Genomic DNA, 24914 nt, shown 5'->3' with positions numbered 1-24914 from the left:
TGAATATTTAGTATTATTACTCGTAGTATTACTATTACTCCATTATTCTATTATTATTAATTGTATTTAATAAATAAAAAAGGTAGGTTTTAAAAATGCTATTAAAAGGTAGATAATCAAAACCTTTCTTGTTAATTTTTCGTTATAATACTATTCAACTGTATTTTGGAATTAATTTTCCACTAATTTCTCAGGAGTTGGTGTATTGTTTAAAGACTAATTAAATCTATTAAAAAAATCGTGACAATATTAATTAGGTATTCTTCCTTAAAACATTTTGTACAATTGTTCAATGGGTTGAAAAATATCTACAATATGTACCCTATTATATTACTACTATTATTATTATTATCATTTTGAATTATTATTAGTATTGTTATCAATATTAGTGTTAATGATATTTATTGTTATTATTACTTTTATTATTAATATTATTACTTTAATACTATTATTTTTATTATTGCTATTATTTTGTATTATTATTATTATCATCATTATAGTTAATGTTATTATCTTTATTATTATTGTTTTGTACAAGATTCTTAGTCCATACATTTTACTTTAGCAATGATGCGTGTATATACATTTTACGTTACTCTAACTTTTTTTAATATATATTATTTTTGTTTATAATATTTGAAGTTTAACTCTATTTTTTAATTTGATATGGCTATTTTTTTTTTAAATATTGTCTTAAGTTGTTTGTATCATGTGTGTTTCTATGAACAAATTTTAAGCTTAATTTCAATTTCGTGTTGTATTTATTCTGTACGGGATTCATAACATACAATGTAACTACATTTTACCTTTGTATGACCATATATAGACATTTCATTTACATGTTATAAATTTTAATTATACAACAATATTATTTTACTTCTCATGACTAATACTATATTACAACTATTAATGAGTATTTAATATCATTATTCGTAGTATTACTATTATTCCATTATTCGATTATTATTATTATTATTATTATTATTATTATTATTATTATTATTATTATTATTATTATTATTATTTTGTACGAATTCATAATCCATAATATATCTACATTTTATTTGAGTTATAACTCGTCTATACGCATTTCATATTATTTTAACTTTTTTAATGAAAATTACATGTCATAATATATATATATATATATATATATATATATATATATATAGTTTAATATTAGTTCATATATGGCAATTCATTTTAAATATTAGTTTAAGTTTTTATATATTAATAAATTTTAAGATCAACTTTGTTTTGTATTTTTATGTTGTATAGGATCCGTAATAAACAATATATCTACATTTTATTTTAACAATGATATAAGTATATGCATTTCATTTTAATATAATATATAATTTTCATGTTTAATTATAAATTTTAAGCAAACAACAATATTGTTTTAATATTATTATTAGTTGAATTATTATTAGTATAATCTAATATTATTATCATTTTTAAATATTATATATATATATATAATTACACAATTATAACACTTAAATATAATTATATAAATAAATTATTTATTTGAAAATAATAATAATAATTTTCATAATCTAAATTGAAAAAAAAAGACAGAAAAAAATAGATTCATACAATAATATCTTAGCAAACACATTCTTTATTTAAAGTTTGTCTACCAAACAATAATAATAAAAGAACAATAACTCAATCCTAACCACACATCCATCAATTAATGTCATTATTTGCATCAATTATAGGTGAATCAAATAAATAGTATAAATAACTACTAAAATCAATATAATTACTACATTAATTTTAAAAGATTGATATAAAAAAAATACTATTTATTTATAGTTAAATAATTATTATTGAAAAAATATACACAAAATTCAAAACTTTCAATTATTATTTACTAAGCACTTTTAATGAGAATTGGAATGTGGAGGTACACGCCATGGCTCTTAGTCACCAACTTATAATCAACAAAACTCCGCAAACACATATATATAGATATTTAGACTTGGAAATAGAAAAGGAAAATACCAAATAGAGAACCTTTCACAACAACAATGCAATATAATTTAATTTAATGGTATTAATTGTATTTAATAAACAAAAAGGCAGGTTTTAAAAATGCTATTAAAAGATAGATTTTGAATATTAAGTCGGATAATCAAAACCTTTCTTGTTAATTTTCCGTTATAATACTATTCAACTGTATTTTAGAATTAATTTTCCACTAATTTTTCAGAAGTTAATGTATTGTTTAAAGACTAATTAATTCAATTAAAAAAAGCATGTGACAGTAGTAATTAGGTATTCTTCCTTAAAACATTTTGTACCGTTGTTCAATGGGTTGAAAAATATCTTTATATTTCAAAATTGCAAGTACTTAATTTGTATACATGTCTCTGTATTAAGAGATGTGTTGTATATCAACTAAAGATGAGAGATACTTACAATATATAACTAGGTGCAAATAGTACACTACAAATTAATTTTATATTGTTAAATTTGATTTAAAATCCACTTAAGAAGCATATGAATTATAGTGAATTACGATTCAGAATTAGGTACTCTCAAAATTAGTTAATTATTTCATATCATTATTTATTGTATCGTGTCACTCAATAAACAATTGTTGTAAGTAAAATTGTTGAGTAATAATAGATTACTTTAAGCTTATTTAAAGTACAAACATTAGCTAATCGATTATAATCCAAAAAATTATTTATACTGTTCCTTCTGAGTTTCCAAATTTGATCAAGAACAATATAATAAATTAAATTCAATAAAATAGTTTTTTTAGGTTTAATTATTAATTTAGTCTTCTAGTTTTTTCTTTGGTTCATTTTAGTTCCCTTATTATTTTTTTTCCATTTAATTCTCTAATTATTTAATAATGTGCAATCTAGTCATTTTTGTTAGGTTGACATTAACACTGTGTCCGTACATGTCACATCTCAATTCGTGGAAGTTTCATTTTTTTTAGTTTTCATTTTATTTCTCCAGGAACTTCGTCCTGAAGGTAGCCTAGGTCACCTCCTCACCTCGGGTCTGCATCAGCCGATGCATCCCCTGCCACCAATACTCTGCATCTGCCACCAAAAGAAAGGTGACAAATAATAGTCTCTGGGCATCTGTGCACTCCAGCACCCTACAAATCTTCTCGCACTCCCGCATCCAGGCGTCTGCCTGATCAAGAGTAGCCTTGCCAGAGAACTTGACCGGCCTATGTTTCATGAAATCCTCCATAGTTATCGGCCTGGTAGGTGCAACTACAGCTCTGGGTGGCGCTGTTATGGGCTGTATCGCGTCCACCATGCGATGAATCGTCTGAGCTATGTCATCAACTCCAGCAGTGTTCCTTCTCCTCGCTACATATTATAGTTGTTCACACACACAGCTCAAATTAGGATTTCACATCCAAAAGTAGTACAACAATACAAGCAATAAGTCACACAAGCGTAACACAATTAGCCCACTCCCCATAGACCCCAAAAATCATTTTGAAAACCATTGCTTTGATACCAAATGTAACATCTCGTCACGATATTACGAATTTATAAATAAATAAAAGCAATAATTTAAAATACACGGCAGTTAATAATACCTCATTTTCCCAAAACGCGGGAAAATTTAAAATTTATTAATTAACCATCAAGAGTTCAAGTCCATAATCACTAAACACATGTTTCATAAAAAATCCCATAAGCGTTTACATCGTATTTCAAAAGTCAAATGAAAATAACACTAATTTTCCCCAGTCTACCCCTTCTCCGTTGCTAAGTATCACCTGAGCCACCTGCATCAACAACATATGCTCCCGTGTACCGCGTACACGATCATTGCCAAACACACGCAGATAGGGTGAGCTTAACAGATAAAACATATATAATTTTACAAATATATATACATATACATACATTACTATGAATAACATAAACATCCCACATTTTTCCAACTTTTAATTCATGCCACCTGCCACTAATTAGGTTATTCGTGTTTTACATCTTCTAGTGAATACCTCAAGATGACTTGCTACCATACCTATCAGCCACAATTGATAGAGCACGTGCGGGAAACCATGTTACGGATCATACACCATAACGCCAGGTGGAGTTCCCAAATACGAACATAGTTCGCATCATCCCAAGACTACCAAACTCGTCAGCCAACTACTGAGTCGAATAATCAAAACCTTTCTTGTTCATTTTCCGTTATAATACTATTCAACTGTATTTTAGAATTAATTTTCCACTAACTTTTCAAAAGTTAATGTATTGTTTAAAGACTAATTAAATCAATTAAAAAAAAGCATGTGACAATAGTAATTAGGTATTCTTCCTTAAAACATTTTGTACCGTTGTTCAATGGGTTGAAAAATATCTTTATATTTCAAAATTGCAAGTACTTAATTTGTATACATGTCTCTATATTAAGAGATGTGTTGTATATCAACTAAAGATGAGAGATACTTACAATATATAACTAGGTGCAAATAGTACACTACAAATTAATTTTATATTGTTAAATTTGATTTAAAATCCACTTAAGAAGCATATGAATTATAGTGAATTACGAACCAGAATGAGGTACTCTCAAATTAGTTAATTATTTAATATCATTATTTATTCTATTGTGTCACTCAATAAAAAATTGTTGTAAGTAAAATTGTTGAGTAATAATAGATTACTTTAAGCTTATTTAAAGTACAAACATTAGTTAATCGATTATAATCCAAAAAATTATTTATATTGTTCCTTCTGAGTTTCCAAATTTGATCAAGAACAATATAATAAACTAAATTCAATAAAATAGTTTTTTTAGGTGTAATTATTGATTTACTCTTCTTGTTTTTTCTTTGGTTCATTTTAATTCCCTTATTATTTTTTTTCAATTTAATCCTCTAATTATTTAAAAATGTGCAATCTAGTCATTTTCGTTAGATTGACGTTAACACTGTGTCTGTACATGTCACATCTCAATTTGTGGAATTTTCATTTTTTTTAGTTTTCTATTTTTTTTAAATATAAATTGTTACGTGTCAGGTTATCGTTATTCCGGATGACAATGGTAGTGGCTGTTTTGAAATTAGTCTTCTATTTAAATATTTGATTCAATTTAGTACCGTATTTTTTAAAATGGCCCAATTTTTTCCTATGCAATTTCAAGTGTAAAAAATTACAAGTGTAAAAATGTAAAAAATAGAATAATTTGAGTTTTTAGGTGAAGTGATTTGATGTATAAATTCTAAAAAATTGTTTTAACATGTAAATATAAGTTGCAATTAAGCTTAATAACTATATTGGTGTCAAATAGGAGAGGACCAAATTGGATTGATTAAAGAATAAAGGGACTAAATTGAATCAAAAATTTAAATAGAAGGATTAAATCAACAATTTATTTCTTTCTTGTTTTGCATTGGGGTTAAGTCTTCCATCTTGATTGGAACATGTTTAATTTGTAAATGTAAGTGTTTTGATGGCATTGAAGTGTTTGGTACCATTTTTAGATGGTTATTTAATAATGTTTCAGTATTTTTTCTTTAAAAGTATTTTTTTGTGAATGTTCACTAACACAAAAAATCCTTATAACGTCACCCCAATAACGTTTTCCCAAAAAAGCCCAACGTTAAAAATGATCGGTGGCATTTTTGTAAATAACAGGACTTTTTTAACGTCTGCTCGCTCCAGATTACACGTCACTTAACGTCTGTTTAAAAATACCCCAACGTCATTTAAAAAAGGACGTTGATCCCCCTCGCGCCAGACGTTCCTTAACGTCAGACTACCCAACCCCCGACGTCACTTAACGTCGGATCACCACAACACCGACGTTAAGTTTTGTTTATCTCTGCGTGATTTCCCGCGGGCGACCCCATTTCCGACCTCCTCCAAGTGAGTTTCGAAAGGTTTTCGCCATCAAACTTGTTGGGATTTGATTATGGGTTGATTTTACGCGTTTTGAACCGATTATTTTTCGTTTTCATCCACATTTGCAGCGTTTTGAGATTCGTCCCACTTGCTCTTCGTTCCCATTTGGCCAGCAGTGTGCGAAGACCCTAGACTCCCTTTCAAAGTTCGTCCTTCAATTAGAAGAGGTTAGTTTTTCATTGTATGTATATAATTGTTCGTTGTATGTATATAATTTCTTGTATTTTTTTATAATTGCCATTATAGTTTTAGTCTTAGACTATTTTTTTTGTTAATTTTTTTGGCCTATTTCTTTTTTTATTTAAAATTTTATAATAATATTTGTAAAATTACAAAATAAAATTATATTTATTATTAGATATATGCATGTTTAAATAATTCTAATTGCATTTGATTTTTGAATATTATTGTTGTAGTGTTATTTTATATATGTAGATTTATTATACTTACAGTATACATTAAGCAAAACTTAGTTCTCATTTGAGATTTAGTACAAATGATTAAATTTTTAATCGTTTGTATTAAATCTTGAATTGTCCGATTGGGCAGTTTGAAAAAAATATTTTTCATAATTTGCTACAATGTGTACATTGAGGTTTATGCATAAATTTCATAAAATATCGATTGAGACTAATTTGTTTTGTTCTCTAGATGCATACTTGATTGTGATCATGACCGGTCGCTTTCATTTCGTGTACTTCAGAGACCAATGTGAAATGCTGTCAAAATTTTGTCAAATTTATGATGTTTGACTTCTTTGTATATGTATTAGCAAATTATGAAAAATAATTTTTTCGAATGGGTAGAGCCTCACCTTGTGAGTTAAAAGTTTGAGATTGATTGTGTTTTTTACGAACATAGTATAGATCGAAGCTGGAAGAATGAACGTCACATTAGTGAAGAGTATGAAAAGGGGGTTTATGAGTTTTTGCAATATGTTCAAGAACACGCAATCTCAAGTAACGGGACATATTTTTGTCCTTGTGTTCGTTGTCTTTATCAAATACGTCACGCAATAAAGTTATTAATTTTTGTATGTCAACTTATGACTTTGATGTGTTTATTTTATTTGTAATGTTCAGTGTAACACTACTAGAAAATCTCATATTACATGGGATTTTTCTTGCAAATTTGTTAAAAAAATTTGGAAGAAAAGACATTTTTCTACCATTTTTTCTAAAACTTTTAATTGGCAGGTAATTCCTTCGTGGGTAATCATTTCCTACAAAATTATAAAATTTGCAAGTATCTCCTACAAAATTTGTTGCGAGAAGTGTTTTATACAAAATATTTTGCAAGAAAATTGATAGCAATTTCTTGCAATTTTTTTTTACAACAAAACTTGTAAGTATTTCCTGCGAAAAAATTTTTAAAACGAAATTGACAGGAAATATGAGTTTTTTTAGTAGTGTAACAAGCAAGAAGATTAATGAGAATGTGGATATTATGTCATGTCTTATATAAGAACAATCATTCGAGCTGCAATTAAAGATGAATGGATAGAGGTAATTATATATATCTTTCACATATTATAAATCATATCAAACTTTAAAGAATGATATTCATACATAATGAAATTGTATTACTTTTTCAGCGGTTCAAGAATCCATCACGCTCTACCAGATGACATTATCCACACACTAAGACAAGAGTGGGCAACATATCTATTGGAAAGATGGAGTTGATACCACAGGAATTAGAACTCCTTTCAAAAACTTTGTTGTACAAGAATATCATATTGAAACTTTTAGTTTGGTGTTATTTATATTAGTTTAGAATATATGTTGAAACTTAAGTTTTATTATATATAACTGTAACTCCAGAGTTGTGCTGAAAGTATTATGAAACTGTTCTGGGAATTTTCTGATTTTCAGGTGTAGGAATGTTGTAAAAACAGCCAAATTTAAAAAAAAAAATAGAGTAATTTAACGTCTGGTCGTGCTCTGACAGACGTTATTCAATGTCTGACCTTACCAGAGCCGACATTATTTAACATCTGGAAGGCACTAACAGACGTCAAATTGCTCTCGTTTCTGGCTCCATTTAGCGCAAAAATGTACGTCTGCTGCTCTTGGCCCCGACGTTGGATAACGTCAGACCCATATTGCACCGATGTTAATTGATGTCTGCTAATTTTTTGATATTATTTTGATGTCACCCAGTACGAAGTCAGTGTTTGGGCAGACATCAAAGGTCGAAAATATCGGACGTTAAAAACTTTTCGAAATAATTAGAAACAATAAATATTACAAAATTAATGCAACAAACTTTGGTACAATAATGCCCGATTTAATAAAATCTTATTATGAAATGTTTAAACAATCTAATACAGTATAATACTGATCATGTGAAGGCAGTAGTGGGGGTTTCAAAAAATCTCAAGCACTAGCGGGGTTTCAAAAAATCCTAGACAATAGCGGGGGTTTATAAAATCCCAAGCAGTAGTGGGGGTTTCAAAAACCCCAGGTAGTAGCGGGGGTTCAAAAAACCCAAGTAAGTTGGGTTTTTCTAAGGGTTGCTAAAAACCCCCAATAATCTGTTAGCCACGCTGGCTCTTCTAGGGGAATTGCTAACACCTGGTATAGTCATTAGTGGGGGTTAAAACCTCTAGAAATGTCAAATATAACCTCCACTCAAAACAATTATTTTTGTACTGTCTCAAGCACAAAAGTTCGAACAAGATTTCGTCTTTTTTAGTCCAAACTGAACAATGGTAGGTAAAGAAAGTTTTGATTTTTACTCAACTTTTGGTTGTTTTCCTATTTCTTGAGAAACAAAATCATCTTCTTATTTTTTAAATTATCTAACTAAATTTTTCTTTAATTAACTTTGTTTTTGTTGGGATGAATGAAATGTCGGAGAAGATCGGCCAGAGGTAAGGCTCTAAAGCACAAAACTTTAAACAAGATTTCGTTTTTTTTTTTGTCAAGAATGACAACGTTATGTAAAGTTTTGATTTTTACTCAACTTTCAATTGTTTTTCCATTCTAAATGAACATATCCATCTTCTTCTAATTTTTACTTTTATCAGATTAAAGTTTGTTTTCATCTTCATCTTCATCTTATTATTTTTTTCTTTCTCTTCCCTAATTTTTTTAGGTTTTCATTCTTCTTTTTCATACTTTTGTTTAACTTTTTTTCTTGCCAAGTTTGATTTTTGATTCACAAGACTCAAGGTGTTTTGTGAGCACTTCTTAACACATTACTCTGTCTTTTTGGTTCTAAAATGACAACTGTAAGTTTCAATTTTTTCTCACATCTTATTCTTATTTTTACTTTTATCTATTTGTGATTCATCTTCTTTTTTTTCTTTCTCTTCTATAATTAATTTATTTTTATTTTTTTGTTTTCGTTCTTCTTTCTTAACTTTTTGCTTAACTATTCTTTTTTCCAAGCTTAACACTTCTATCATCACAAATTTACATAGATTGAAAAGGTGAGATTTGTTATTTTTCCTATAATTTGGGTAAAGTTAGTTTTTTTCTCAAACCATATTTTAATGTGCAATACTCAATCTCAATATTTTTTTTTGTTTGTATTTATGGTTTTCGGCAATTTTTTGTTTTTTTTTTGTTTTCATAATTATTGTTTTTAGTGATTGAACGAGTTTTTCACTCAAAATTTGGTAATATTTCTATTTTTTATTAAAGTTTGAGTAAGAGGATGAAACATGTCTAGAAGTTATTGGAAGATAGAGAATGAGAAAAGGAGACGAAGGTGTAGTCACAACAAAAAAGAATGATCATTTTTTTATAGTGAAAATGTTGGTAGCTTTAGATTCAAAAGTTGAAGTGTGAATCTTCATATCTTTTCTCTATAAGGGTGATGACACCCAAATTTGATTAAGGTCCTCACCACACATGTACTCTCCTCTCTTTCTCTCATTTTTCTCTTCTCTTACGCCCTCTTTTGTCATTTGGATAGTTGTTTTCTCTATGTCCTCTTTTTTTTCCTTCTAATATTTCAAAATTTGTCTTAACTCCTTGATTTGAAGGAGTTTGACTAACAATTTCTCCTTGGGAAGTCATTGAGAAACACAACTTGCTAGGAAAGGAACAATATAAATATTTTTGATTACTTGTAAGGAAAAAATAACTATGTAATGATTGTTGTTATTTTTCTAACTGATCTTTAAAAATGGTAATTGAAAAGTTATATCTTTTTAGGTTTCTTTCGATATTGTTGATATTAATGTTGATTTGTTAAGAAAAATAATGCAGACCATTGCAATGTACTTGATAATTCTAATTGATTATGTTGTTTTTAATCTAATTGATCTTTAAAAATAGTAATTGAAAACTTATATCTTTTTAGATTTCTTTTGAAATTGTTGATATTGTTGATTTGGTAAAAAAAATATTAATGGAAACTGTAAGGCCCACTTATATTATGTCTTATTTTAAAAAGGGTCACTCCGAAACAGATGGACCTAGGGCTGACCCAAAGGATAAAACCGAACCCAAGTCTGCCCTAACTCAGTTTTCCTACTCGTTTTTAGAAAAATGTTCCTTGTCCTATGAGCCACAGCCGTCTCTCTATCTCTACTAGGGTTTGGTACCACCGTGGGCACGCAAGTTCGAACCAGTCCTTTTTTTCTCTACGTAAGTGCTCCCTCATCCGTGCTTGTATTTCTGCTATTGTTACTTTGGGTAACTTATATCTCCGTTGTTTCTTAAATTTTCCAGCTCGTTAAGTCGTTCCTTGAGCTGTCGTGTCCCGCTGTTTAGAGTCGAGGTCCTATGCTAGCCATTTCCAGGTAGGGAAGCTATGGCTTACTCCTGTATTTCGTTTTTTCCCTGTTGTTCAGCTGTTATTTTAAGATTGTGTGGTTGGTGTGATGTATGAAAGCTTAAAACGTTTTTCGCATGTTGGTTTGGACTGGTATGTATGGCTGTTGTAGGAAAACAGTGCCGAGATCTGATAATCTCGCCCAAGCGAGCCTCTCTCGCCCAGTCCCTTTACATGTGAGGGGTCGCTCAGGCGACCAGCTAAGTTTTTGAGCGAGCGAGCGTGAATGCGTGGAAGCTGCTATTTGTGTGCGTCGAGCTCTCGCCTAGGAGAAGTGAACTCGCTTGAGCGAGAGACCCTCTCACTTGAGCGAGACCCTTCAGCCTGAGCGAAGAGCTGGGCGAGACTGCGTTCTGGTGTGGTGTTTTATCTACTCTTGGATGTTTGGCTTGTATATGAGTGAATTATTATATAATGGCTTGAAGGGAAATGAATATGCATGATTAGAAGGGTGTATGAGTTGTGAATGATGAACTTGAATGAATTTGGCACGTTATAATCATGGGATGGTTGGTTATGAAAGTGGCATGATAATGAGATGAGCTGATATTTGATAGTCATGGATGGAGTATAATGAGTTGGTATGGCTTTGATCTGAAACATAAGAAGGATTGGTAACAAAGGTCGACATAATATGTGTACATGCATGATAAAATCTTTCTTGATTGTTTAGGTATGATTGGTCCGCGTCAGTGCGTAATTCCTTGAAATCTCTAGGTGAGGTTTCAGGGTCGTGCTTCAGTGGTCGGGACGTAATTCCATGGCCCTTGTTAGTGGGTGTCCATGGCGGTGCCCCATCTATATAACTTGGTAAGGATTCAAGGTAAGGATTGCATCCTGACACTCTAAGGAGTCAGTTAGTCTCACTTAGAGCGGACTGACTCTTGTGGTGAGAGTAGCAGGAGTTAGAACTTAAGGAGTTAGAATCACTGATTTTCAAAAGTGATGGAGACAAAATCAACAAAGATATCATAGTTATTTATCCAATTTGATTAATTTTTTCCTATGTCATTTCTTCTTCATTGTAAGTTTTTTATTTTATTTAAGGGTTAAATATGTTTTTGGTCCCTCAAGTTTCAGTGAATTTTGGAATTAGTCCTTCTTCGAAATTTTATACACATTTTATGATAATATTTGAGTTAACATTAAAGCGAAAATGTGTCAAACGGTGTAAATAATTCAAATATTGTCATGAAATGTGCTTGAAATGTCAGATAAACTTAACAAAATTTGGTTAAAGGAACTAAATTCATGTATTTTCAAAGATGAAGGACTAAATTGGTCGAAAGTTTTGAAGAATGACTAATTCCAAATTTCACTGAAACTTGAGGGACCAAAAACATATTTAACCCTTTTATTTAAAAGACATTTTATGTTTGCAATGTTTAAAATTTTCTATTTTATATTTTAAAACAATATCGTTTTGAGTTCTAAGTTTAACCATTATTGAACGTAAAGATTACAAATAATTAAATAAATAGTGAATAGTAGACAATGATTAACTTATAACAAAGAACAAGGATAAAAAAGTGAAATAATAAATAATAGATAACAAAATAAATAAATACACACACACACACACACACACACACATATATATATATATATATATATATATATACATATGTATTTATTACATATAATATATAGGTTAAAATACTCCGATGGTCCTCGTTTTAGTTCAAAAATCTCAAATTGGTCCTCGAATTTTAATTGATCTCAATTTCGTCCTCATTTTATCTCAATTTCGTCCTCATTTTTGTAAATGTGTTTTAAATTAACCCAATCGTTAACAGTGTCAAAATTATTAACGTTGACTTCATTTTAATTATCTGACGTGGCTTTATTCATTTTTTTGAGGACTGAAAAATTGGTGTGTCGACCCTAATAATTAAAATAAGCATCGTCTTCAAACCCTAAATTACTGAATTAGGGATTCGAATTGAGTGCTGAAGAATGGCGACTGCGAGGGCGACTCACACTGCGTCAATGCCGTGAACATCGATGAAGGTGAGATTCAGCGTCGTCGAAGGTGAGCTCAAACATTTTAGAGGTCGATTTTTGAGCTTTAGTGTCGTTGATCGTAGTCGTTCTTGAGCGCCACACCGTGAAGGTGAGTATAAGTTCATCCTTGGTTGTTTAGGGTTTTGTTGGTTGGGAATGATGTTGTATGGCTTTTATTGTGTGATTAAATGTTGCTTGTCCTCCCATTTTCGACAATGAAATCGTTTGATTGGTGGTCCCCTATGCGACTGTGTTTTTTAATCGGTGACCGTATGGATTATAGTATGTGGTCCCCTATTCGAATGTGTTCCCCCATTTTTAATTGTTTAAGTTGTGGTCCCCTATTTTAATGCATTGTTTTGTGTTGTCGTTACTGGTATGAATTGTAATATTTGAATTCCTTTGGGGGCAATGTATACAGGGTGCATATATAGCCATGTTTGTTGATCATTTTCAAGTGGTGGTCCACCATAGTGGCCACTTTTTTAGTAATGGGAAATTGGAATATGATGGGGGAAACAACCACGTGGTTTTGTGACCCTGATACGTGGGGATATTTTGAGGTTATTGCTAGATTAAAAGAGTTAGGACACGTATCTCTGAAGGAGTTGTGGTATTGTTTAGGAGGTGGGACTGTCTTAGAAGATAGGTTGGAGCTTCTTTGTGATGATAGAGGGGCCACTCATATGGTGAACTTAGCAAGGTTAAATGGTGTAGTTCATTTGTATGTGGTTCATGAAATGACAAAACCTGAGATAATCAACATGATATAGGGTGTTGGTATGGGGGAGGTTGGTCCTTCTGAGGCTGATGATGTAGTTAACTGTGTGAATGAGGCTGATGAGCATGGAGCAGCTGAAGTAGTAGAAAAGGAGGGGGTGAGGGTGAGGAAGATGTTGAACCTGAAGTAGTTGAAAAGGAGGGGGGTGAGGGTGAACAAGATGTTGAAGTTGAAGTAGTTGAAAAGGAGGGGGGTGAGGGTGAACAAGATGTTGAAGCTGAAGTAGTGGAAAAGGAGTGGGGTGAGGGTGAGCAAGATGTTGCACCAGAAGTAGTGGAAAAGGAGGGGGTTGATGAAGGTGATGGAGTACAAGAAAATGTAGCAAAGAGAGGTGTCAACACCCAATTTCGTCCGGCTAAATAAATAATAATAATTTGTTTTTTTCAAAAAAAGGTATAAAAAAATAAAAAATAAATAAACAAAATAAATAAGTTTTCTCTTTGGTTTTTTGCTCTGTCTAAATAATAATAATAACAGGATAATAATAATAAATAAATAAATAAAAAGAAAAAAACTTTGTTTTAATCTTGTATGTATTTTCTTTTGAGGCTTTGTTTCTATTTTAGCCCAAAATACTCTATACACCCACACCGTTTTTCTTGCAACTAATGGTAGCCCAAAATTTAATTTTTGCACCCCCACTCTATGCTTTGTCGTTTCTGCTCTAGATTAAGAAGTTAGCCTAATAATTAGAAACAGAATATGTTCTAATATTTAGAATTATCACATTTGATTTTGTGTTCTGATTTTATGACACCTTTTTTCCAGATAGAGAAAGTAGTAATATAATTCAAAACAATATCTCTTTTACTAATTAAAATTAATTTTGCTGATCACGTTTGATTTTGTGCTCTATTTTTTATATGATTTGATTCTCATTTTGTAATAATTTTAAGACCAATTCTTGCCTTTTAAAACTCGTTGTAATTAAAGCAGACCTTTATTACGAGATTACATTAGATTTATAATGTTATGTATATAAACCCATCAGAAAAAGAAGAAGAAATGAATTTTTTCTCTCTCAAAAATTTCTAGAGCCCTCTCTCACTCTAAGCACACATTCTCTTTTAACCCTCGCACATAAAAAAAACCCACACACCATCAATCGCCACCCCCACGTGCTTCTTAGTGTTCCAACGCAACTATTGTAAGTCTGATCTCCCGTTCAAGTTCGCAAAATTAATTTTTTATTGTGCTATGCAGTATTTCTCTAGATGTGTTTTTTTTATCTTGTTTGAATTTGATGTTTTCACTATTTCTTTTGATATAAAAAAAAAACATTACTGCCATGCTTTTTGGGGTTCATTGGTTTTATAATTAAGGTTTTGTTGATTGCTTTGGGTTGTGAACATTGTTGCATGAATAAGTGAGAGATATCATGTTTTGACATTGTATGAATATGTTGTGCCATATTTTTTCATGTTAAGGGTTGTAAATTTTTTTCATATTAAAATAATATGTTTAATCCTAAACGTTATTTCCTAATCTTTTATTTATTTATTTTTCTAATGTTTTCATAAATTGTGGATATGAAATAATCAAATTTTGTTGGGTATCAATGTCTTATTGCGAAAGTTTTTTTAAAAGGACGTAATAACAAATAAATCATTTAAATACCCTTTTAACTTTTAAAATGTATAAGTGCTAGTGTGACCGCTCGCGTTGACTTTGTACTTAATACCTTCGCTTTTCTATAAGATTGCTAAAAAAAATACAAAATTTTCAAATATTAAAAAAAGAGTGATGTCAACATCTTCGAACAAATTATTTTCAAAAAGTCTTTTTCATAAAGAACTACGTGACCCTGATTCTCCATTATGAATGGAGATACGTAGGAGCAAGGAGTAATCCTTGTCGGGCCCAAAAAACAAAAAAAAATCTTTTTTGTTTCCTTTGTTTTTCTTTGTCATCTTTATTTATTTATTTATTTATTTTTATTATTGTTAATTTATTATTTTGTTTTATTTATTTATATTTTATTTATTTATTTATATTTTATTTAATTTTATTTTTAAATAAATATTTAGAGGAGACCACATCAATTTGTTGTATTTTAATTAAAGGTACCGTCTTAGGATGGGCGTTGTAGGGTGTTAACACCTTCCCTACGCGTAATTAACTCCCGTACCCCCATCTCTGTTTTCATAGACCTTGCTCTTTTTTATGGTTTTCCATAGTTTCCTATAATAACTATGGTGGCGACTCCAAACTTTTATTTTACAAATTTTGTTTTTTTTTGGTTCGTCATCCCGTCGCAATTTCGATTGTGACAGATGGCGACTCCACTGGGGGGACTTTAGAGAGTTAGGCCATTTAATTAAATATATAAAATTGATGTGGTTGTTTCAATTTTTTTTTTGTTTTTTTATTATTGTTTATTTTTTCTCTCTTTTCTTTTTCATTCTTTTTTTTCGTCTTATATTTTTGTTTGTTTTATTTTATTTCTCATTATTTATTATTATTGTGTATATTTTTGTTAATTTTGGATGATTTTTTTATTTTTATTTTATTTATTGTTCATATTACTTTATTCTTATGCTTGAATTTTGAATCCTAGGATAGATGACTTTATTATTATTATTATTATATATATATATATATATATATATATATATATTTGTTTGTTTTTTTTTCTCTATTTGTCTGCAGGAAGGGGTTTGGGTATGCATTATCCTCCCTTCACACACACACACTATGTGCATGACATGAGTGGGGCCCTATACCCGGGCCTGAGTAACTTTAGAAGTATAGGGGATTGTGTAGCAGTATCACAGTGGATGTACTTCCCAAGTGGTCATTGTGAGAACCCCAACTAGAGTTGGTTTGCTTCATTAGTACTCCCACCTCTTGTTGTTTACCAACTGTCGTGGGAAATGCCATGAAGTGGGCCATAGCTCTAGTGACCTTGATATTTAGGTATTAGGAAACCATCCTGGTAAACACATGTATTTTACCTTAGATCCATTAGGCGCCAAATCTTTGTTAAGGCACAAAGGGAGATGTACATGTTTTTTATTCCTCGGTTTATTTTATTTTATTTTTTATTTATTTTTTTTCCTCTTGATTTTTGTTTTAGTAATAAAATCATGCATAACATATTATTGCATCCATATAGTTATGTTTTCTCATATCATCTCATCATGTTTATTTAATTTTAGGTCCGAAATTATAAAGTTGTGATTAAGTTTAAAAAGAAAAGGCAAATTAACATGGAATTTAGAGTAGGGGGCAGTTAGATTTTGATATTTTGAAGAAGAAATTATCCTTTAGGGTTGTAGAAAGTAATTTGAGTAATTTGAGAACGTGATAACTAGGGTTAGAGATTAAGTTTTCTTTCTAACATATTGATTTATGAGCTTTCTAGATAGTTAGGTTTGTGTGGACTCTTTTCCATGATAATTTCTATTTACTCCTAGCTTTAATAAAATAAATGATTTGCATTATGTTTTTCCTTCCTTTTCTTTTTCTTATCTTTTTTTTGTTTAATAAAAATAATAGAGCAAAAATAATAAAAACAAATACGGCAAGGCCAAGGCACCCTTACCGGACGCGAGCAAATAGTAAAACCATGGAGGACTGGGAAACCGCACAAGAGACAATAAAAGTAGATATCAATCAGTTAAAGGATCAAGTAGGTCAAATCTTGGAGGCCTTGAAGTCCTTAAGGGTTTCAGGAGAAGCTTCATCAGCAAAGGGGGAGGAAAGCACTCACGACGCTCTTATTGCTTTTCCAACGTACGGATTGCCATTGGGTTACACCACACCTGTTGGAGAATATTCAGAGGTTGAACATGCTTCCTTCTCATTCCCAATCAATACTTCAAGGAATGAAGCAATTACCTTTGCGGAATCACGAGTGACTGTAATACCCAAGCCTTTAAACACAACTGTCGGTGATGACTCTTTGGGCAAGATTACACCACACCCTACTATGCAAGCTGTATCCGTTGATGTTGAGGGAACCAAAACTAAATCGGAAATTTTAGAAGAACGGCTACGAGCTATTGAGGGAGGTGGAAACTATGGGTTTGGCGATGTTGCAAGTTTAAGCCTAGTTCGTGATGTCACAATACCTCACAAGTTTAAAGTTTCGGAGTTCGAAAAGTACAAGGGTACCACATGCCCTAGAAGCCATTTAACCATGTATTGTCGAAAAATGACTGCCTATGCTTGTGATGACAAATTGCTAATCCACTTCTTCCAAGACAGTTTGGCTGGGGTAGCATTGAGTTGGTATACACACTTGGAAGCATCTTGCATTCGTTCTTGGATGGATTTGGTGGATGCCTTTTTGAAACAATACCAGTATAACATGGATATTGCGCCAGATCGGTTGCAATTACAAAACATGGCCAAAAGGGATGCTGAATCATTTAAGGAGTATGCACAACGATGGAGAGAGCTTGCTGCTCAGGTGGAGCCTCCTCTTCATGATAAGGAAATGGTGGCAATGTTTGTGAGCACGTTACAACCACCATTCTATGAACACATGGTAGGGAATGTATCTTCAATTTTCGCTGATATCATCATCATAGGTGAAAGGATAGAGATTGGGCTAAAAAATGGAAAAATTACATATAGCCCGCTTGCGGCTACAACTCCTAAAAAGCCCGATTTCAGTCTTGGGAAGAAGATGGAAATAGATGTAACATCCCTAGGGAATATTACTTAAAAATAAATAATAAAAGAAAATAATTATATTAGTAGTCGTCTCGATAAAAATCCCAACGCGGGAATATTTAATTTCATGAAAACGCGCGCCAAAACTTATATCATAATTAGTCAATGGTTACAAGTTCCCATTATTCGTGTGCATAATAAAAACTTAAAATAATACATGTAGGAGAAAATTCTAGATCTAATCCCAGGCTAGCCCTCACTCCGCCATCTGAACATCCTCAACACCACCTGTATCAACATCTGCTCCCGTGTAACGAATTACACGATCATCGCCACACACAAACAGAAAGGGTGAGCTGAGAAAATAAAATAACAAGTATATAAAACGCAAGATAAATCATATACCCATTTTATTCATTATATACAATTCTTGGCCAAGACCTTAACCCCAAGACTTATCAGTCTTCAAATCATACAATTTGTTAGCCTTGAACTCGGGAATCTGATGCTCACACGAACCTGCCCGCTTGTGGTCCTGCCTCTACGAACCTCCCCGCTCGTAGTCCTGCTCTACGGACCTACCCGCCCGTAGTCCAACACATGTGATCCACCAGCCCCCGTACCTCCCCGCACGTGGCATCTCTCAACGTGAGCACGGAACATACGAACCTACCTCGCTCGTATCCCCACGTGAGAGTAACTTGATATGAACCTCCCCGCTCATATCATCACATGTCACACCATCCATGAACCTACCCGCTCATGGCACAGCATCTCCCGATTCAAGCAAAGCATCGTTATTAGTTAAAAACAACACACAGAAAGCAAGGAACAACAGCGTTTCCGCCTGGCTCGGCCCACACGCTGCCAGGCGAAACTGTTCCAGACCGCCTGGCGGTACCTGCACGCCGCCAGGCGCCAACGCCCTTCCAGCGCCACTGTTTATCCAACATCGCCTGGCGGAGCATTTCCTTACCGCCAGGCACCGCGCGGTGCAGAGATCTTCCCTGTTGTTCCTATCGCCGGGCGGCACCAGCAGTCCGCCAGGCGCCACACCAGAAATGTCTCTCTGTTGGTTTTGGCACGCTCACTAACTCGTTCTCAAATTAGAACACCACTACAAGCATCATTTTTCTCATGCATCATGACTTTATGCAACTACCCAACCATACCCTAATCAATTTACTTCGTATTCTCGCCTCCTTGGTACTCCACTAGTGAACCCATTACCTATGAATTGCCCTTCCCTAACCGCACAACAAGACGTAGGACTTCCTCCCATTTCCTCTATCCATAAATAATAACCCATTCCAAAAATGAGACCACCCATACCATAACATTTAGCACCTTACATACCTGTTTCACACTACAACAGTACTACAACGCCTCTACACTAGCATTCAATCCTTGTTACACATTCTTAACTATTACATCACTTCCTTAAGACACATCATCTCCAATTCCAGTTAAACACCATCACCCAAACTATACATTTTAACCCTGAAACTCTACATTAGGACCATTATTTCCTCTATTTAACCTTTAACTTTCCTATCCCCACACCATATTATACTCATACCTTCACGTGTATTCTAGTTCCCACCATTTAGTAACATGCTTATATCGTCCCTTATAGTTTCCTTAACAATTATCTAGTACTGCACACTCCCTATGTTTCCCCTTCCATCCTCCACTTCTCAACTCATAGACTGTGCCACTGTTACAGTCATCGCCTGGCGGCAGGTTGTAAACCGCCAGGCGGTGTATCAGATTCTAATTCTATCTCTCTGCTGCACTCACGAATTCCCCAGCTCCCCATCAATTCAATCCAGGTTCAAAACTTAAGAGTATCCAACGACTCATTAGCCTTTTCTTTTCACTGTTTTTATCAGCTCCAAATTCCAACTTCTATGAACCTCCTCTATCGTGAACCCTAGACCAGATTATTAATGGAACTCCTAGGTTTAAATGTGATTCACTCAATTATACTCTCCCAGTATAATTCGCAGGCAAACACAAAACCCATAAAAACAATAAGTTCGCAATCATACCAACACGAAATCAATTTGGGACTCTATACAACTCAATTTACCCAGAACCACAATGAAACAGTGCCCCATCCCCAGGTATCGCCTGGCGGTTCGGCCTCACCGCCAGGCAGTTCAATAGCAAACCCAGAATCACAGTGATTTCTAATGTGCCGCCTAGCGGCACCTTCGTGTCCGCCAGGCGATTTCTGGGCGAGAACCCATAAATGTAAAACAAAATGCATAATTAGGCACAGAAACTCATCCAATTCAATTCGTTCAATCACAGGACAGTTAACACGAATCAAAACAATTAAAAACAACTCCCCTTACCTGGATTCCTTGCTAAATTCGAGTAGGTGTGCTTATCCCTTCACCAAACCTCCCTAGCCCTTGCTTTCCACTCCAACCTTTGCGTTTTTCAGCCTCACTACCTTACTTTATCAGTCCCAATTCTCGGAAAAAGCCTTTGCTTATGAGTACCACGAACCCTCAATGCTATTTTCTTCTCTTTTAACCCTTCCTCTCACTATCTCTCTCCCTTAATTGCTCCTTTAGTGGCTTACACGAATTTTAAATAAAAAAATGATACAAAGGCTAACCAAATGCTTAATTAACTCTCTGTTTTCCAGCCCTTAGGTTACCCCTCCCTTGGCTGCTAAGTTTCTAACCCTTCCACATTCATGCACTAGAAAAATTTGGCAAAAAGAAATTATTTAGTTCTCACCAAGGTTTGAACCCACTCTCATGCACATACCAAGCCAAGGCCAAACCACTCAACCAACACATGTTTCATGATGACTCCCACAATTTTAAGGATTTATCATCATCCATACGCATTCAATATATAAACACACAAAAATGCATAATTTTAATAACACCCAAGTGGCACACATAGGACTTGAACCCAAGTCCTCACATACAAGAAGGTACTCTCAACCACTTGAGCTAGTACTTTTCCACGTCATAGTTCTCCACATTTATTACTTTGAATATTCTCATTACCCGTCCTAATTAAATAATTAATTAAATAACTATTTAATTTTCCCGGGTCTTACATTACACCCACCTTTAAAGATTTTCGTCCTCGAAAATAAGACTTACCAGGAAATAGGTGCGGGTAGGATTGCTTCATGCAATCCTCCATCTCCCAGGTCATCTCCTGGGTAGTCTCATCCCACAGCATCTTCACAGTCTTAATTTCCTTCCCCCGCAGTTGTTTCACCTGTGAATCTAGAATTCGCACTGGCCCAGTGCTCACCGTCAAATCCTCCTGAATCTGAATATCGTCTAACTCCAGTACGTGCGACGGGTCTGCAACATATTTCCTCAACTGAGAAACGTGGAACACGTTATGCAGATTCGTCAGGTGTGGTGGTAGGGCGATCTCATAAGCTGCAACTCCAATTCTCCTCAGAATCTGATAAGGCCCAACAAACCTCGGAGTTAGTTTCCTCGATTTGATGGCCCTCCCAATACCAGCCGTCGGTGTTACCCTGAGGAATACATGATCCCCAGCCTCGAACTCTAGAGGTCGTCTCCTCCTATCTACGTAGGACTTCTGTCTGCTCTGTGTAGCCCTCATTCTCTCCTGGATTGCCCTAACCTTCTCAGAGGTTTGCTGTAAAAACTTGGGACCCAACACTAATGATTCTCCATCCTGGTTCCAACACAGTGGCATCCTACACCGCCGCCCATACAATGCCTCATATGGAGCCATACCGATGCTGGTGTGATAACTGTTGTTGTATGTGAACTCCACTAAGGGAAGCATCTCACTCCAACTACCCATGTGATCCAATACACAAGCCCTCAACAGATCCTCCAAGGACTGAATGGTACGCTCCGACTGCCCATCAGTCTGAGGATGATATGCAGAACTCATCCTCAACTGAGTCCCCAACGCTGCCTGTAATGACTACCAAAACCGAGAAGTGAATCTCGGATCTCTATCTGACACTATACTGGTCGGCACACCGTGCAACCTGACCACTTCCCTCATGTACAACTCAACCAATCTGTCCATTGACCACTTCTGATTAATACCAAGGAAGTGAGCACACTTCGTCAACCTGTCCACTATTACCCAGATTGAGTCGTGCCCCTTCGCAGTCTTTGGGGCAAATCACTAGTCCTGGAAGGAATCAAGAAAAGAATTATATTCATTTCACTCCTATTCCTGTGACTTACACGGAGTTATTGCCGGATCTACTCTGTAATGCTTTGGTAGCTATCTGCCCGATGAAGCCTTTGGAACCACCATACCCTAAGTATTTTGATGTAAATGCCACATGTGATTATCATGGGGGAGCCATTGGTCACTCTACTGAGAAATGTTTGTCTTACAAACACAAAGTGCAAGCTTCAATCGACTCAGGGTGGTTAAAATTTCAAGAGAATAAACCCAACATTAAGGTATCCCTCTCTGGGCATGATAATGCTTCAATAAATGCTATTGATCTCGAGGGACACCAGTTGCTGAAGAATGTGAGCGAAATTAAGAGTTCGCGAAAATTTATTTTTGAGGCACTACTAACAGTAGGATTATTGGAAGGTGAATATAACTTAAGGGATGCATGCAAGTTCTGTAACATCCTGACCGGATATTACTAATTTAAATTAAATAAAGAAAAATAATATCAAATATGTCATTATTATTCAAAGTTCTTTCCCAAAACGCGGGAAAATTAAAACCTTACTAAAATGTATCAAAATTTAAAACCATAAAGTAAACTCCATGTTTACATAGTTCAAAAATGATCAACTAAATGTTTACAAAATAGTCAAATGTAGTGTATAAAACTTCCCAAGCTAACCACTCTCCGGCTTTAAGTGTCACCAGCTCCACCTGAAACAATGTTTGCTCCAATATAACGAAGAAAGAGTGAGCTCATGTAACAATATAAACATAGAATTTAATACATAGAATTTCACCCCCCAAATTAATTTATTTCAGCCAATGCTTAACTAAGAAACCTTATTGCCCTAAGGTTTCCAATCCACAATTTCATGACCATGGACCCAGGATATATATGCTTCCACGAACCTGCCCGCTGATGGTCCTACCTCTACGAATCTCCCCGCTCGTAGTCCAACTCTACGGACCTCCCCGCCCGTAGTCCAACACACGTGATCCAATAGTTACGAACCTCCCCGCTCGTAGCAGCCCTCAAGTGTGAGCACGGAACATACGAACCTCCCCGCTCGTATCCTCATACAAGATCATCATAATATGAACCTCCCCGCTTATTATCACGTGTTCACCACTAACCATGAACCTACCCGCTCATGACACAGTCAAGCACCTCCTGGTCCAAGTCCATATCGCAACACATCAAAACAAAATTAAGAAAAACGCACTGCCCTATACAAGATACATGTTCAAGCTGGTCTTAGGGATTCCAATGCTTCCACGAACATGCTCGCTCGTGGTCCAACACTACGAACCTCCCCGCTCGTAGTCCAACATGCGTGAACACCTACTATGAACCTCCCCGCTCATAGTAGCCTCAAGTGTGAGCACGGAACATACGAACCTCCCCGCTCGTATCCCCACACAAGAGTACAACAGATACGGACCTCCCCACCCGCATCAATCACGCATCTCAAATCTCCGTTACGAACCTCCCTGCTCGTAACTAATCCAGCATATCCCTAACCAAGCCCACAAACCCATCCATGCAAATTCATCTACAATGGACCCTTGCTCCTACACTATCGCCTGGCGCTGCCAAAGCGCCACCAGGCGAAATGGAAGTGCAGACTGTTTGACGGTTCCATAACACCGTCAGGCATCACGACACACAAAGCTTCCCTATTTTTGGTTATTGCTTAGCACTTCACTCTTCACTGTTAGGGGTTACACCAGTAATGTGACACTACTAGTTTTACAATATCACAACTCATATTCATCATTCAATTATAAACACACATCTATCCCTTTCTAAATTCATATAAAACCATCAAAACAAAAGTGTTATACCCAACACACAATCATGGACAACCAAACAATATATAAATCAAGAAGAACACATAATCATTGTCCCAAAATATCGCACGGACAATAAGATAGTAATAAGAATAAAAATAAAAATAACAATAACAACAATAATAACGATAATGATAATAATAATAATAAAATGAAACAATAAAAATAAAAATAAAATAATAAAAATAATAATAAAATAAAATAAACAATAATAATAAAACAACAATACTAATAAAATAAAATAAAAATAATAATAATTAAATAAAGCATTAATAATGAAACAATAATAATGATAATAAAACCATAAATAAAATAAAATAATGATAAAGTTTATAATGATAATAAAATAAAATAATAATAATAATAATAATAATAATAATAATAAATAAATAATTATAATAATAATAATAATAATAATAATTATAAAAGATAATAAAAGAATAATAATAATAATAATGATAAAAATAATATTAATAATAAAATAATAATAATATTAAAATAAAATAAAATAAATAATAATAATAAGTAGAATAATAATTATAATGATAATAGTAATAATAATAATGAAAATAATAATAATAATAATAGTAAAATAAATTAATAATAATAATATTAAGGATAATAATAAAAGTAATAATAATAATAATGATAATAATAATAATAGAAATAATAATAAGAAGAAGAAGAATAATAACAATAATAGTAGTAAAATAGAATAATAATAATAATAATATAAATAATAATAATAATAATAAATAATAATAATAATAATAATAATAATAATAATAAATGTGTTGTGTTTA

At 33.3% G+C, this 24914-nt stretch overlaps 1 protein-coding gene across 1 annotated transcript; it reads left to right on the top strand.

The window, feature by feature from the left end:
• The first annotated feature begins 17044 nt into the window (after window positions 1-17044).
• Window positions 17045-20033, top strand: LOC114174501. Its single transcript, XM_028059340.1, has 2 exons — window positions 17045-18121; window positions 19989-20033. Exons 1-2 carry the CDS (start codon window positions 17045-17047, stop codon window positions 20031-20033), a joined length of 1122 nt encoding a protein of 373 aa, XP_027915141.1.
• The last annotated feature ends 4881 nt before the right edge of the window (window positions 20034-24914 follow it).

This window comes from Vigna unguiculata, chromosome 2 (assembly GCF_004118075.2).
Source record: "Vigna unguiculata cultivar IT97K-499-35 chromosome 2, ASM411807v1, whole genome shotgun sequence".
Classification (NCBI taxonomy): Eukaryota; Viridiplantae; Streptophyta; class Magnoliopsida; order Fabales; family Fabaceae; genus Vigna; species Vigna unguiculata.
Note: the sequence above shows the minus strand (reverse complement) of the source record. Positions and strands in the feature narration are given on the sequence as shown.

What these genes read in the sequence shown, in the direction of transcription:
- LOC114174501 (XM_028059340.1), top strand. Translation starts at nt 17,045, where the DNA reads ATGGAGGACTGGGAAACCGCACAAGAGACAATAAAAGTAGATATCAAT. An exon ending in GGAAGAAGATGGAAATAGAT is followed by an intron (nt 18,122 to 19,988) that starts GTAACATCCCTA and finishes TGTTTTTATCAG; the next exon opens with CTCCAAATTCCAACTTCTAT.